This window comes from Meriones unguiculatus, chromosome 1 (genome assembly GCF_030254825.1).
Source record: "Meriones unguiculatus strain TT.TT164.6M chromosome 1, Bangor_MerUng_6.1, whole genome shotgun sequence".
In the NCBI taxonomy this organism is placed as follows: Eukaryota; Metazoa; Chordata; class Mammalia; order Rodentia; family Muridae; genus Meriones; species Meriones unguiculatus.
The window spans coordinates 178,263,630-178,279,575 of record NC_083349.1 but is presented as its reverse complement, the minus strand read 5'-3'; the positions used below and the strand labels follow the sequence as shown (position 1 = coordinate 178,279,575).

The window sequence follows — 15,946 nt, the reverse complement described above, 5'->3', positions numbered from 1 at the left end:
CCGTCTAAATGTATAATAGTTTTGCGTTTATTTTATGTGTGTTACACGCTGTGAATCAGACTTGTAGTCTTGTTTACATTACTGCATAGGATGGAGCTGATGTGCTCATTTAAATTTTAAAAAAGGGAGTTAGAGTTTATAGTTAGTATTCAGACAAAGCAAGATTAAAATAATATGAGGCTGGGGTGGCTCCATGGGCAAAATGCTTGTTTTGCAAGCATGAAAACTTGAGTTTGGATCCCTCGCTGCCTACATTTAAAAAACAAACAAACAAACAAACAACAACAACAAAAGGTGTGGCCATGCACATCTGTAACCCGTGAGGCAGAGGCAGAGACAGAGACAAGCGCCAGCCAGAGCTCACTAACCAGCAGTACCGCCAATCAGTGAGCCCGGACTCAGTGAAGAGACCCCTGCATTCAAAACATAAACACATATACATGCACCTGCTCACACTAGTAAAAATGATGGGCACATGACCAACATTTAAGAAACACTAAATGAAGGTGACCTGGGGTCATTTCTCCTAGACTGACTAGTTCTCTGGAGCAGACGCAGTCGTGTTCTTTAGGACATTGCCTCGTGAGGCTCAGGAGAAGCCCCTGTCACAGTATAGTGTTCAATAACAGCCAAGCTGATTGAGCACCAAGGCTGGCAGAAGCAGGCCACGCAGAATAGCAGTTTTCATATGCTTCAAGAGCTCCAGGGAAGCAGATTTCCCCCAGGGCTCACAGGTGTCTAACCAAGCTAACATCCAAGGAGTTTGTTTTCACGTGAGATAAGCCCAAGGCCTTCAGTCTATTTTCCATAGGAATCTCAGTGCCTGTTGGCAGGGGGACAGGGGAAGGCTTTGTACGAATAGAGTTTGGATGGGCCCCCAGGATTCTATCTCGTCATTATTGGTAAAACAGAAGCCAGCCTTGGGTTGCATAGTTGATAGATTTATATGGGTGGGTGGAGGATAGCCACCCTGCTTCTTTTCAGAGCTGTCTTTTTATTGGTCCTAAATGAAACTGTATGCACTCCCCCAAACTGAGGGACAATGAAGGGACATGACCAGAATTTCAATTCCGCCTGAATGAGGAGGTTGGTGCTAGAGAAACCCTGGGAGGGAGATGAGACAGAGCCAGTGATCAACCCATTAGGAAGAACTCACAGTACCTCGGGTCCCTTCCTCATCTTCTGTTAAAGGCATGAGTCTCTCCTCTGTAATGCAATGGCAGGGAACCTCTTGAGTTGAGACAATAGGAAGGGAAAGGTGCTTGGCTGTGATGTGGGTACAGCAGCAGAAGGGGCCACATTGTGACGCTTTGATTCCCTCCCTCTTTAAGCCGACGTTTCCCTTCTCATTTCCCAACCTTGCTTCCTTCTGATGTTTTCCCAGAATTCCCGTTACCAGACCTACCAACGCATGTGGAATTATATGTATTCCAAGCAGCCGAGCGTGTTTGTGAAGAGCACGGAGGAGGGGATTGCCAGGGTGTTGAACTCCAACTACGCCTTCCTGCTGGAATCCACCATGAATGAGTACTATCGACAGCGAAACTGCAACCTCACTCAGATTGGGGGCCTGCTGGACACCAAGGGCTATGGGATTGGCATGCCAGTCGGTATGCAGGAGAGCAAGAGCCTTTGGGTATAGCTTCCTCCAGGCAGGGTCAGGGGAGCCAAAGCCACTGAATGTGGTCTAGAATCCATTATCCCGGTGTCTAGAACCAACAGGTTTGAGAATGACTTTAGGTAGGCTTTCTAAGTTTTTTTTTTTTTTTTAAGCAAGCAAAAGTACATCCTTATTTATTGACTTATGTATTTATTTATGTTTTTGTTTATTTATTGGTGTTTCAAGGCAGGGTTTCTCTGTGTAGTCTTGGCTGTACTGGAACTCACTCTGTTGACCAGGCTGGCTTCAAACTCAGATATCTACCTGCCTCTGCCTCCTGAGTGCTGGGATTAAAGATGTGTCTCACCACATGTACTCCTAAGTAGAAGAGTGTGTGTGTGTGTGTGTGTGTGTGTAGCATGTACATACATACATGTAGAAGCCAGAGGTTGACATTGGATATCTTCCTCATTTGCTCTCTATCTTAGTTTTTGAGACAGGATATCTCACTGAATTGGTTGCTCGCTGTTTTAGATAGACTAAGCCCAAAGATCCTCCCAACTCTGTCTTCTCATCACTAGGCTTACAGGCTTGCACCACCATGCCTTACTTTTTACTTGGGGGCTGAAATGCAGTTCCTCATGTTTACAGAACAAGTACTTTACCAACTCAGCCATCTCTCCAGCTCCCTAATCAGTAATTAAAGAATTAGTTGACTGGTTATTTCATTCATTCACTACTTGGGGAAAATCTAATTGTTGAAGCATAACTTAGCAGATACTTTAGGCCTTGTTCTCTTTGTCTCTTGGGTTTTCTTTGTTTGTTTGTTTGGTTGGTTGGTTAGTTGGTTTGGTTTGGGTTTTTTTTTGGGGGGGAGGCACCTTGGCCATTTCTCTATTGATTAACATCTCTACTACCAGTGGGAAGAAGGAAGAGCTAGAGGCACTGAGATGAACACGTCTTGCTGATTGTAGTTCACTGACAAGATTACATAAGATGACATTCAAATTCTATGTAAATTTCATTGTTCTGTCTACTACTACTTGGTGTGGGTCATTGAGAATGGGCACTTATGTATAATGCATTTACTGGGTGCCATCTGGTTTCATAAGTTGTTTGGCTTCTAAAATGGTGCCACTGCTGTGCTTCTTAAAGAACATTCCCTTTGCTGATAGCTCCACTACCAGGAAATAAGCTAAGTTTAGCTGCCGTGATTGTGAGGGATCTAAACACATCCTCTGGGTGATTTGATGTGGGCCATTGACCACATCAGTGTATCAAGCTGTCATAGTGTGAGCATGTTCCTGAATAAGGTGGCAGGCGGCAGAATCAAAAAGTCAGGGACATTAGACCACGTGAGGACTCTTTGGCATCCAGACCTTGTCGTCCCATTTCACATCCTTGGATTGATCTTTCCATGATTGGAAGTGTTATAAATTACAGAATTCATTTATACCTCGGAATATAATGAGCATGATCTTAGAGTCAGGGACACCTGGCCACGGGACCTCAGAGAGGTGTTTTATCCTCTTCTATCCTCAGTTATGCAAGTAATAGAATTAAGTTTCTCATTCCTACTCAGGGAGTCACTGTGAGGGTTAGGCCTGTAGTTTGTCAGTTGCCTATCCTGGATGTCCCATACTTAGTCTTCCTTGGGAAAGATTAGTGTCCTCATAGTTCCCTGTGTTGTTTGGTAAAAGCATATACTTCTTAAAACACTGATTGAAAGACAACCAAATGAGCATGGCAATAATGGAAGTCATCCCTGAATGCTGTCAGTTCTGACAACAGCGGTTGTGTAAACTCGAGGCTTTACCCTGTGTACTGGAAAAACCTTCATAGGCTCTGTTTATGGTCATATTTTTTATCCGTGCCCATTGATATTAGAGAGTATGCGCCTTTTTGGGAAATGTATTGGCTGACATTTTCTTTCAAAATGGTGGGGTAGATCATGAGATGAACTTGGGGCGCACCTTGGCAATACTCTACTGACTTGATAAATTTAACCTAAATGTTAAGTGTTTCCTTTCACAGCAGTCTTGACCACACATAGCTGAGGTGAAAGAGTCAAGTTCTAGAAAATTTCATTTATAACCTAGGGAAAAAAAATGCGAGAAAGGCCTTTGGGCTGCACCTGTCATGATACAGTTTTAAGTGTGTTATCTCACTTAATGGTGCCACATGAGAGGTAGATTTGGTTATGCCCATGCTGCAGAGAATATAATTTATCCAAAGTCATAAACTATAAAGAGAAACCTTGAACCCAGGATACTGATCTCCAAATGCAGTACTTTCCAGAACAGGCCATGTTGCTGTGTGAGGACAGCTACTCAGGCCAGGATAGCTGGGGGTGTGCTGTGGGGAGGCTCCTGTTCTCAAGTGAAGCAGGAAACAACATTAGGCAACCACTGCTGAGCTGAGATTTAGATCCCCTGGGGCCACACTGCATGCCTTTCTTCCAGCAGGAAGGAAGAGGGTCATTACAGACTGAGTGGTGGTGTTGGGCCCAGGGAAAGAGAAGAACCAATAAGGAAAGATGGAAACCACATCAGACGGTTTGGGAGCAGAATACACAGGGAACAAACAGAATAGCCTTCGGTGCGGCCCCTGGTCCACTGTGGCTTTAGATAGGATGTGCCCTGCTACAGTGGAGCATCGTCTCTAACTCTAGATGGTGTTAGCCTAACATCTGTCCACATCTGCAGGGCAACTTGTCCCTGTACTCATTCACTACGAGTGTCCAACACACAGCTGCTCTACAGACAACTGTGCGTGGACATCCATGACAAAAATGCATTCAAGGCTGCAGGCTTGCCATGGGCTCACCCAGCACAGTTGTGTCTAAAGAAGGGAGGACTCCATTGTACCGTTCTGCGGCCTGTGGCCCAGCAGCCTGGGTATTGCCTTGAACTTCAGTCTTAAGCCCTACCCTGAACCCACTGAATAAGAACCTTCCATTTAACAAAATCCCCAGGTGATTCCTCTACACATCAAATGCGGGAAAACCCTCACTGGTGTAGTCAGGCTTCTTCCTGCACCCGACAATCACGGCCATTCTCAGAGCCGCCTGTTCACATAGGATCTCCGTAAACTAGGCAACTGAGCTGTTTTCCAAGTCTCCTGGCAGCTTGTTCTTAATGATCACAGGCCTCCACCTGTTCAGTGGGGCACTGAGCTTTCACTGAATTCGTTTAAGCCTGTTTGTATGATTAAACCCAAATTATAGAACCAAAGCTCCTTGACCATATTACTTTGAATTTTTTTTTTAAATAAAGAATTATGTTCAATAGGAAGAAGCCTGCTGATTGATGGAAAAGGGGAAACAGGGAAATGAAGTGATTGGCAGGGCAGTAGGTTTTGGTGAAAGTCAGGGACACCTGGTGACTGGCTCCTCCATGCGGATGGATGAGAGGGTGCTCTAGTTAGCTCTTCTCTCAATCGTTGGTGGCTGCTTATGGTAAATGATTGTCAAATGTAATATGGCAATAGTCACAAGAAATGAATAGTTGTGAGGCAGAAGCTGGGCAAGCGACTGAGAGGTTTGTGTGACAGGAACACACATGGTGGCTTCTTAGAGGCTAATAGGAAGATCTACATCTGGTTTCCTGGGTATCATTATGCAGGTTGTTGAGTTCCGATAGGCCCTCCATTTAAATTAGAAAGCAAGGATGCTAGGCAGGGAGATGGGTAGCAGAAATGCCTAGAAAGCCATTACTTGGCTCATGCTGAGATCTTTGGTTATAAGATGACCATATTAGTTATGTGGAAGAAAGGAAAGTGAAAGAGATAAGAAGACTGAGTAAACCAGAAGGCCCATCTTTTAGCAGAGAAGATGGACTAGAGGAGTGTGGTCTTGGGGACAGGTGCCACCACCTGTATCTGTGTCCCTGCCAAGGTTCAAATTGACAGAGTGGGCAGGAAGTATTCTGGGAAGGGGAGCTCATTGTGTCTCAGAGAACACTGACATCTTGCCGTGGGCTTTCCTTTGACCCCATAGGCTCAGTGTTCCGGGACGAGTTCGACCTGGCCATTCTCCAGCTACAGGAGAACAACCGCCTGGAGATTCTGAAGCGGAAGTGGTGGGAAGGGGGAAAATGCCCCAAGGAAGAGGACCACAGAGCCAAAGGTAAGCACTCTTGGGTCTTCCCTCCTACTTGACAGGACCATCATGGCCTTGTTCTCCTGTCCAGAGTCCAATCAGTGACTTGTAGTATACTTTGACACCAAAACCTAGATTGAGCTGCCAGGGCCAGTCCCATTCCAGAGTCTTTTCTGAAGGCACCAGTGTCCCCTCACAACCCAGAAACACTTGCTGTGTTATCTGAAATCTGCCTTTCAAATCCCAATGCCATTGTTAACACCCTGGCCCACAGCATCATGGTATTTCTGTTGCTGTGATAAAAGACCAAATGAAGGCATGGTATCTGGAGCAGGTAATTGAGGGCTCACATCTCGAATGGCAAACACAGGGCAGGGGCAGCAAACTGGGAATGGCCTGTGACTTCGAAACCTCAAGGCCCATTCTCCAGCGCTGTACTTCCTCCAGTAATCCTACACTTCCTTAGTCTCCCCAAAGATCACCAACTGGATACCAAGTACCCACATCCTATGGGAAACATTCTTATGCAAACCAACACATCCGTCCTCTCGCTTCTCTCCTGTATGGTTGCAATAGCTTGATCTTCTTTTCCCATTTTTGTGTCTTGACAGCAGCCAGAATGATTCATGTTTAATATGCAAATTAGACCACAGCATACCTCTGCATGAGCCTTTCAGCAACTTCCTATCTCACTCAGAATAAATTTCAGGTTCCCTGGAGCCTCAAGGCCAAGTGCGATCTGTTCCCCTTAACTCTCTCTTTTTAATGTCTGAAACTCCCTCAAGCCTCCCCCATCTTGCATCTGCCCTAAAGTCGTAGCGCCTGTTCCCTCCTCTATGGTGCTCTGTCCCCAGGCTCCCTTAGAGAGGACTCCTACCACTCCCACCTAAACATATTTTATTTTTCTTTCTAGGCTGTACCACTACCATATGGCATCTTCTTATTGCTTATTTGTTCACTTCCTATTTTTATTAGAGTAACTACTTCATAAGGTTGGGACTTGGCTTCCCAAGGCCACATAGGATAGTTTCTTGAAAGAAAGAAAGAAGGAAAGAAAAGAAAGAAAGAAAGGGAGGGAGGGAGGAAGGAAGGAAGGAAGCAAGGAAGGAAGGAAGGAAGGAAGGAAGGAAGGTGAATAAAAGAATGAACACTATATTAGGTTGAATGCAAAGCAGCCACAGACCTGTGCACAGTAAGAAATGCAGAGTGTTCCTGAGCACCCAGGAGACACAGGGGCATTCTGATTACACCTAGCATAGAGCCACTAATGCCTGTTAGTTATTTTTAGATAGCGCATATTCTCGACATGTCCTGACTTGGATAGTAAATCATATGGTTACCCTTGCAGTCTACTTGCAGCCTTGCTAAAATATGCAACAGATTTACCTGGGCATGCTCTCCCTTTGGAAGAAATGGAATGAAGGAGAGCAAGTGCTTGCCTTTCTGCTTCATGTGAATGATTGTCCCCACAAGATGTTGAGAGTCACTGTGTTTCTAAGTGTTTATGTGTGGGCTTCTATCTGGCGGGGCCAGGTCTTAGGAATGTGGTTCTAGGGGGCTGGTTATAAATAATGTAAAAGAAAACCTGCCTTTCTAGGAAGCCACAAAGCTACTTCTTAGGATGTTCCCTCCACAAAGGCCGGAGCTACCCATTGGGATGGCCATGATTGACAGATCTCATTTGAATCCCAGCCCTCCCCATTGCTAGTCTGTGAATGTAGGCATCTAGTTATTATTGCCAGGCTCACCTGTGTGTGTGTGTGTGTGTGTGTGTGTGTGTGTGTGTGTGTGTATACGCGCGCACGCGCGCGCGCGCGCGCGCACGATGACTACAGAAACCAGCATGCTATAGAGTTGCTGGGAAGGTGAATCAGAAACTGGAAAATACTGGATTCTGTTCAGAGAAAGAGCCCAGGGCATCCCAGCCATTACTGATCTGCACTGGAGGGTGTGGCACATTACTTTCAGAATTCCACAATGGTCTGTTCTGTTATCCATCAGCAAGGAATTCATTTCCAACTCTCTATCACCCAGTCAACAGAAGATACCGAGGCACAGTGAGATATGCTGTTGCTGGCAATAAGCAAGTCTTAGAGACTCACCATTGAAGATCTTGAGGTTTCGGGAAAGATTAACAAACAACCTAGGTACTGACCAGACTACAGTGAAAGAAGAAAAAAATGAAGGCAGTACAGAGCAAAATATCAGAACTTGCTTACAGATTGAGTATAACAAACAAGATTTTGAAAATGCCCAGATCTTGAGCAGGTAGGGGCAGTGTAAAGAGAGCATTATAGACAAAGAAGTGCCATGAGGAGGATTATGGAAGCCAGAATGTGGAAGCAGGGAAGGGCAATGCACAGGACCTGCCGTGGCGCAGTAGAAGCCTGGGCTCAGCACATGGGCCCTTTGGAGAAAGTTGGCTGTAGATATTGGAGGTTCTAGAGTAAGCTAGTGTGGAACCGCAAAAGCCAGTCTGGTGTGTGATTTCAGACATGGTTTGGAGGGCATCCCTGACCCCAAGGTACAATATTGCCTTGGGAGAAGCACCATTTAAAACAAGCCTTCACACTCATAGCAGAGGTGACACTATTGAAGGTTCTGACTCTGGGTTTGCTGGAGAAGTATTTTGGAATGCAAACATTTTCCTGCTGCATGCCGAAGGCAACTGGTCACAGTTGATGATCAGTAAGATAACAACATCCAAACCCACCAAGGCTGCAAAATGAATAAAAGGATAGCCCAATCACGGCATGATGGGTTATGGACTATCCCCCAAAAGGAGACCGCTCCATCCTGAGATTTATGGCTGGTGTCACTCCCAGAATAAGCTGAGGCTGACAGGAGCTACAAAGAAATCTTTCTGTCACCTTTAGAGTTTGGAAAATCCCAGAATTATATGACATACCAAAATAGGGTGGTGCCATGGGAAGAGGCACACAGGGACTAGGGGCAGAGAAAGTGAAAGGCCTGAGGTTTCCCAAGATCCCGGACAGGAAGATTGGAAATCTGAGTGTCATGAATGGAAGATGAGATGATGTTTCTATGAAACGTCATGTTCCCTTCCCTCCCTAAAGCCAAAAGTACACCCAGTGAAAGAGGAGAAAGAAAAACGGAGACACTGAATTTTACCTGAATTTAAACCAAAAATTAATGAGAAGTCTCTGTTTGTCACTGGAATGAAAATTGGAGTTGGAGGTAAAAGTTAAGTTCATTCACAGAAAATGTAGCCTTTCCTGCAGTTGTTGGCTTTGGAAATCCTTTCCCATTCCACGGAGGTTTATAGAGACTGATTAGACAACAGAGTTTGAGGTGGAGGGCAAAGGGAGACAGGTGGGAGTCAGGCCCCCAGGAAGGATGAAATAGCAAGAATGGGATGGCTCTCTGTGTTATATGTGGGGACCAACTGCTCCCTGATGTGGAGGGAAGAATTGACATACGAGAAGGGAGAATCATCAGAGGAGTCACCAGGTTACTGTGCCTCAGGAGATGCCTGGGTCCTACCATTCTGCCAACACTAACTTGCATTTGCAATATTCTTTAGAACATGAGAGTGAGCACTGTAGTAAGAGCCAAGGGCTAGAGAAGAGCTGTCTGGAAGATGCTATGCACATTTCCATGAAAACCAATGTCGGCTGTCTACCCAGCCATAGCAACCAGGGCCAGCTTCATACAGTGGTCCCTCTTCTGCCATGGCCAAAATCCAGACACAAATTATTCACATATTCTCAAGCCTCCTTGGCCAAGCAAAATCCCCACCTGACTTACATAGGCCATGCTGAAAGCACTGGCCCAAGACGGGGAGCGGGAGTGCCTCTACTCTTTTTCTCTCTGGCAAATTAGCCATTGCACTTACTACAGTCTCCAACTCACTGCTCAAAAGAGTCAGACATTTGGGAACAGCGTGACCCAAAAGATCTCTTCCTTGACGTCTTTAAATGGCCACCAGGAGTCAAGCTTTGGGAGCTTTTCCCCTTGTTTTTCAAATAGCAGGGGTTTTAATTTGCTTTCCCCAGAATCTCCTGGGTCATCTTTCTTTCTGATAACTTGCACCTGTTGACTTTCATGCTCGCCTAAAGAAATGAGAAGACTATGGAACAAGCAGAGATGGAGGTGAAGGGAAGTAGGAGGGGGGTCTTTTCTTTCTGGAGACCTCTGAAACTGACAGTAACTGCCGGCAGTCTGGTTTCAATTAAAATGTACCAGACAACATGCTGGAGCCTAATGTAATCCTTTTCTGCTTTGTTATCCTATTAAAATGCACAAAATTTCAAAGAAAGGGAGCTGATGCTCACTCTACTTTTAATCCAGCATTACAGCTCGAACACCGAGGCCAAGAAGAATCCTAACATTGAGGTAATGCCTTCTATCTTGAGCCTTCTTAGCGGTCCTTATTCAGATCTTGTAAATGAAACATTCCCCCCTTCCCTTCATAGCTTCTTTTCTCTGGCCCCACCTAGAGCTTGGTGACCAGCTCCCTTCCTGCAAACACCGAGAAATAACATGGCAGATCCTGCAGAAGACTGGAGACAACAAAAACAGCCAGGCTCCAGGCCAAGCTGTTTTCATTTTGCTCAGTTTTCTCTTTTCAAAGAAAACATGTATTTTATTTGTTTATTTTCTCACTGAGCTCCTATAAAAGGAAATCTTGCTAGCCACTCACAGATACCAGCATCCCCATGCAAGGGGATTGGGTTACCGAAGGCTTCATAGAACAATTGCTAGACAAAAGGTGGTGGGTGAACTCCAAAGAAATTAAAAACCTTTATCTTGAAAAACAGCAGCTCATAATCAGGGCTTCAAAGGAAGACAAATACTCCATCAGGCTGTGAAAATCGGGGTCCCCTTTCAAGAATGGCAAAGAGGCAGCACCACTGACTTTCAGAACCCTTGGATAACAGGAAGCTTGCTGTCTGGCAGAGTGGGAATGAAAGCCTGAGACATCTTAGCAGGAGTGGGGGTAGGTGGTGGGGAAGGGGGGGACTCTAGGGATTTCTCCCTCCCTCTTTCTTCTCAAGGGGCCCAGCATGGCTCTTCTGGTTCTCTGGTTTCTTTGGAAAGCTCTGAAGGTGGGAACCTGACTTTGGGGATTTGATAGCAACTCAGAGATACTTCCAGGAAGCCCCTCCCTAATCAAATCAGACTGAGCCCTGAGAGGCAGCAAAACTCCAGAGGGTTGCCACGAACAGAGGGTTGTTCCCTGGCCAGTCTGCAACCAAGAAAGGCAGCCATTCTGAAGCCTCATCTCTGACTGGAGAGCCGACATGTCATCTCATGTCATGTTCTGCAAGAGAGAAGGGTTTCTGAGATGAGTTTGTAGCCTATATGCGGAATCCCTCACCCTGGCCACCTTGGGTGTTCTGGGCAATAAAGCCAGTTTTCAGGATGCCAGTTAAGTTCTGTGAGCATATAACAGTGCAGTCTGAGGGATCACAGAGTGATGGGAAAGCTGGTGTGGTGTGAAGGCTGTAGGCTCTGATTTGTTTGTTTGTTCCAAGACAGGGTTTCTCTGTGTAGCTTGGCTGTGCTGGACTTACTTTGTAGACCAGGATGGCCTCAAACTCAAAGACATCTGCCTCTGGCTCCCCAAGTGCTGGGATTACAGGCGTGTGCCACCACGTCAGGCTGTGGGCTCTGATTTTGATCTGGATTTGGGTGTAGAACTTTGGTCAATGTGCCTAAATTCTGCACTTTTGTTTCCTTGCCGGGAAAATGGAGCCACAAGTTGTCAAGGGCAACTACAAGGTCAGAGTTAAAATAACTGTCGAGGGCAGAGTTTACATCCTTAGCGTGGAGCCTTGCTCATAGTAAACACTCCTAAAGGCCGCCTTCATATTTTCAGAGAACACAGCTCTGCCATCAGATTTACTCAGAAATTACCCATTAGCTAAGAAAAGTTGGACGACCCAAGTTCTCCGTCTTTTTTAATGTTTTTATATAGTGAAAACAGTGGGTCTCCTTTCTAGCCTGTTTAATAATTGAATGAGATTGCAAGTGGTTTGGAGAGTGAGATGCTTGAGCGCGTATTATGGGACATGATGAAGTACCTCTCCCATAATGTGTTTCCATACATTGCAAAATTTCTCAAATGCTTCTTCCACTGGGTGTCCTTTTCTTCCTTAATTTTCTCCAGCTGTCCTTCCCAGAATCTGATAGGCCTAGGTGAAAGAGGTCACAGTCAGGGTAAGGAGAAGTGACACGCTCTCTGCTTCATAGTGCCTAGCAGTGCAGAGATGAGGGGTTGGTCACTGGGAAGACCATGCCGGCCAGTCTATGCCTGCTAAAGGAGGAGCTGCTATTTACGGCGAAGAATGCCCGGGGGAGGGCTCCGTCTGATAGCACGGTGCCCTGCGCATGGAAAATGCACCGTAGAGATTTGCCTATCAGCATCAAAGAGGACGTACGACGTCACCTGCTGAGATCATGCATCGGTCTGATTTTCCTCTGCCCATGTAGCGTGGTTACCCACACCCACCTACAAACCATTGTTCCAAGAGAGGACAACGTGTCTCAGGTTCAGGGAGATGCACTGTTACTTGGACCTCAGTGATGGTTTTCAGGGCTGGGAGCTAAGTCTGCCGGAATCTAATAAGCGATTCTCAGCTAGGCAGAAAGGAAGGAGGGGCAGGTGGGTGAGTGGGATTCAGGTCTCTTCACAGCAGTAGTCTTAATGGTGTCTGCTCCCCCTTCATAGTTCCGGAGACAAAGACAATCATGTGTTTGCACCTGGGAGCTAGTATTTGTATTTGTGAGTGACGCAGGAGTTAGAGTTTCACCAGCCAGGGATTTGCGAGGGGAGCCTGAGCCTCTTTCAGCAAATGCGTGCTGATTGCCGAAGCACAGCTGAGGGCCAGGCTCAGAGCGTCGGGAGGAAACCCCAGTTTTAAAGCCATCTGTCTAGGTGGCTTGCATACAGTCTGGGGTGTTCAGGAGGAGACAGAGGCAGTGACTACAGGACTTCCTGGCCCCTCTCTCAGGTGCTGAGGCGACTGTACCGGCGGCCAGTTCCTTGCAGCCTGGAGCGGATGCATCCCAAGCCCCTGCTGATGAATGGCTGTGTGCTGTGGAAGGCATTAGACTTGCAGGGGGATGACTGATGGCAGTGCTAAGCAGAATGGCCTCACTCTCTGAATGTGCCCCTCCCCCTCCCTGCCCCATCTGTTCCTCAACTCTCACTCCGCCAGCAATCTATTCCCATTCCCACTTCTACTTCCTAATAACTTCCTAAAGGCGCGGCTGGTACACAGGCCTCACTCTGAAGAGGGAGAAGAGGCTGCCCAGCCAGGAGCTGGCCCGCTGGAGCCAACCACCAAGATTAACAGGTTGTCTGTGAAGGTGGAGAAGCTGGGAGAGAAAGAGTGGAGCTGTCGGTGGCTCATGGCCTCTAGGGGCGCCCTACTAAGACCTCAGCTCCCTCTGAAAATTTATCCAGAGCAAATCAGAGTCAAAGTCATCCCAGCACAGGCCACGTGTTCCCTTCTTCCCCTCCCATCAGTGCCCTGCCCCCTTCAGAAAGTCCGGACCACCTGCCTGGAGCCCTCACAGAGAGTTGCCCAGTTGACAGCACACACGGCATTTGATGGGGATCGTGGCGTAGATCCGGAGCTGTGCCAACTGTAGGCCTCTGCACCTGGGCTGCCTATCTTTTCCCTTCTTGATCATTTGTTTTTCTTCACTCTGTGTGTCGGCCTATGTGCTATGCATGGATGTTTGTGTGTGTGTTGTGTGTGTGTGTGTGTGCTCACATGAGTTAGGTGCATGAGTACCTGCACGTGTGTGTATGTGGAGGCCCCAGAGCTAACCTAGAGCCTCTCTTGATCATTTTTCTACTTTTTCCTTCTTACGGCTGTGTCTCAGTCAAACCTCAAGCTCACCCATACTGCTAGTCTGGCTGGGCAGTGTGGTCCTCGTAGGGCTGGAATCACAGGCAAGCAGCCACACACCCAGGGGGCTGACATAGGGTTCTCAGGATCTGGGGTTCTGCCTTCCTGCTCTCGAGGCGGGAGTGTCAACTGCTCAGCCACCTCCTCAGTCCCTCTGGTCATTTTTCTTTTTCTACAGCACTTCTTACGGACCATATCCCATGATTGTGGGATAGAGTTCCACAAGGCCTGGTTCTTCCCGATGAACTTAGTCTAATGGGAAATAAGACACATAAACTTAACCGCCATGATTACTGTGTGAGCACAAACGGAATGAGGCACAGCGCGTTACTATGAGGTATATAAGCAGTAGCCCCGACAGAGTTGTGTGTGGTCAGATAAGCCACCAAGATGAAGTGGCCAGAGTTCAGTGACAAAAGGTATGGTAGGCAGGTGTGTGTGTTTGTGTGTGTGTGCGTGTGTGTGTGTGTATGTGTGTGTGTGCGTGTGCATGTGCGTGTGTGGTGTGTGTGTGTGTGTGTGTGTGAGAGAGAGAGAGAGACATGGTGGTCTCCCACACAGATAGTGGACTAGTTATTTTTGCATCACTATTAACAGATAACCTGACAGACACATTTGTGGAAAGGAGGATTTTAATTTGACTTTTAGTTTCCAAGGGATTTTTTTACTCACGGTGGAGGGAAGGCAAAGGCACAGTTCATCCCACCGAAGCTTTAAAGGAGTGCTTCTCAACCTTCCTAATGCTGCGACCCCTTATTGCAGCTCCTCATGCTGTGGTGACCCCCACCCCAACCATAAAATTATTCTTGTCACTACCTCATAACTGTGATTTTGCTACTGTTATGAATCATAATGTAAATATTTTAAGAGATAGAGCCTGTCAAATGGGTCACGACCCACAGGTTCGGAACTGCTGCTTTCCAGTGTTTGAAGTAGCACACATTCACATGGCAGCCAACCAGGAAGCGTCAAGAGGCCAGTCAGAACCAGGGGGGCCTCCCCTGCTAATGACCCATTTCTGCCAGCTGAGCCCCACAGCCCAAAGTTTACACAACCTTTTGCAAATGATGCCCCTAGCTGGAGACCAACTGCTCCAATACACGAGCCTGTAGGTAATTTTTCAGACCCAAGGAGTAGCACACTGATAGGAGCATGGAAATGCAAACAGCTCTGTATGGCTAGCAGTGCTGTCACAGGTTTTACATTTCGAAAAGATCCAGGCAAGGCTTGGGGAACACTTAGAGCAGGAAGATGGCAGGATGGGTAGAAAGAAGGAGATTAAGATAAAGCCAGCAGGACTTGGTAATCAATAGCCAGCGCTTGGAGGAGAGGCAAGAAACCCAGAGCAAGCCCAGGGGACTGGCGAGGTTGGAAGAGAAGCAGTGGCTTTATAGAGAGGCAAGAAGGGAAGTGAGATTGGCAGTGGCCTATGATAAGAGAGGCTGTGTGAGATCAAGCCTCGGCAAGTTCCCGGAGCTGAAAAGCAAAACGTGGAGAGTGACTTCAGAGGAGCAAGACAGCATCACATGCCAGGAGCGTTGGTTAACTAGGACTAGCAGAAGCAAGTGCAGATTGATAAATTCATTTTCTTCTTCAGGTGTAGTGTCCAGAGCCTAAAGGCTTCTCAGGTGTTCAAAATTATGTTTGAAGTCTGAAAAAAAAAATATTGGCTTCCCAATGCACAAAGAAAACTTACAAAATTAAATTAAGACCTGTTTAATTAAATATCTCCAAAATGGAACATTGTTCCAACTTCATTAATTTTTAAATTTAATATTCATAAGAACTGTATCACATTTAGACACAATTTTGGGGTTAGATTTTTCTCATTTTGCAAACATTCCCTTATATGCACAGTGATGGCTGAGAGATCACAGCCAATTTTAAATTAACTATTTCTTTCTGCCCCATAAAAACAGAAGAAAAGAAATTAGATGCATTTAATTGTAAGATGTTTGGGGGCATTTTCTTCTACCTGTTTTTGTGTGGGACAGAGTCTCCAAATGCATGCGTTTTAGAGTTTCTTAAAATAATGCTGATATAGACCACTCTTTTCAGCAGTTTCACAATGATAGAGGTGGGGGGTGGGCATTGAGTGGACAGCATTGGAGCAGTCAGGAGTCTGGGAAAGGAAAAACATGAACAGAAAAGAGCCAGTGGGGAGGGAAAGATGGAAAGGTTCAGGAGGTGACTGACAGGGAGGTGCCCAACTCCCTGCAGCCAGGGTACAGATGACAGAATGAGAACCATAGGGGAGAAACATTCCTTCCAGAAACAGGAGGGCAGGGCAGAGCTCTCCTAGGAGGCCCCAGTCTTTTTCTTGATCCCAGATAGGTCCATCTTCAAGTGATGGAGGTACCTTGG

General features: G+C 46.5%; 1 protein-coding gene across 4 annotated transcripts in view; it reads left to right on the top strand.

The window, feature by feature from the left end:
- Positions 1–15,946, top strand: part of Grik4 (glutamate ionotropic receptor kainate type subunit 4) — a 426,381-nt gene that overhangs the window by 404,369 nt on the left and 6,066 nt on the right. For 3 of the 4 annotated variants that reach the window (XM_060372150.1, XM_060372148.1, XM_060372145.1), the window contains 2 exons: positions 1,385–1,527; positions 5,598–5,726. In XM_060372150.1, the coding sequence (XP_060228133.1) occupies positions 1,385–1,527; positions 5,598–5,726 (272 nt within the window). Of the gene's footprint in view, positions 1–1,384; positions 1,611–5,597; positions 5,727–15,946 lie in introns of all 4 variants that reach the window. The other variant, XM_060372146.1, reaches the window with a different exon arrangement.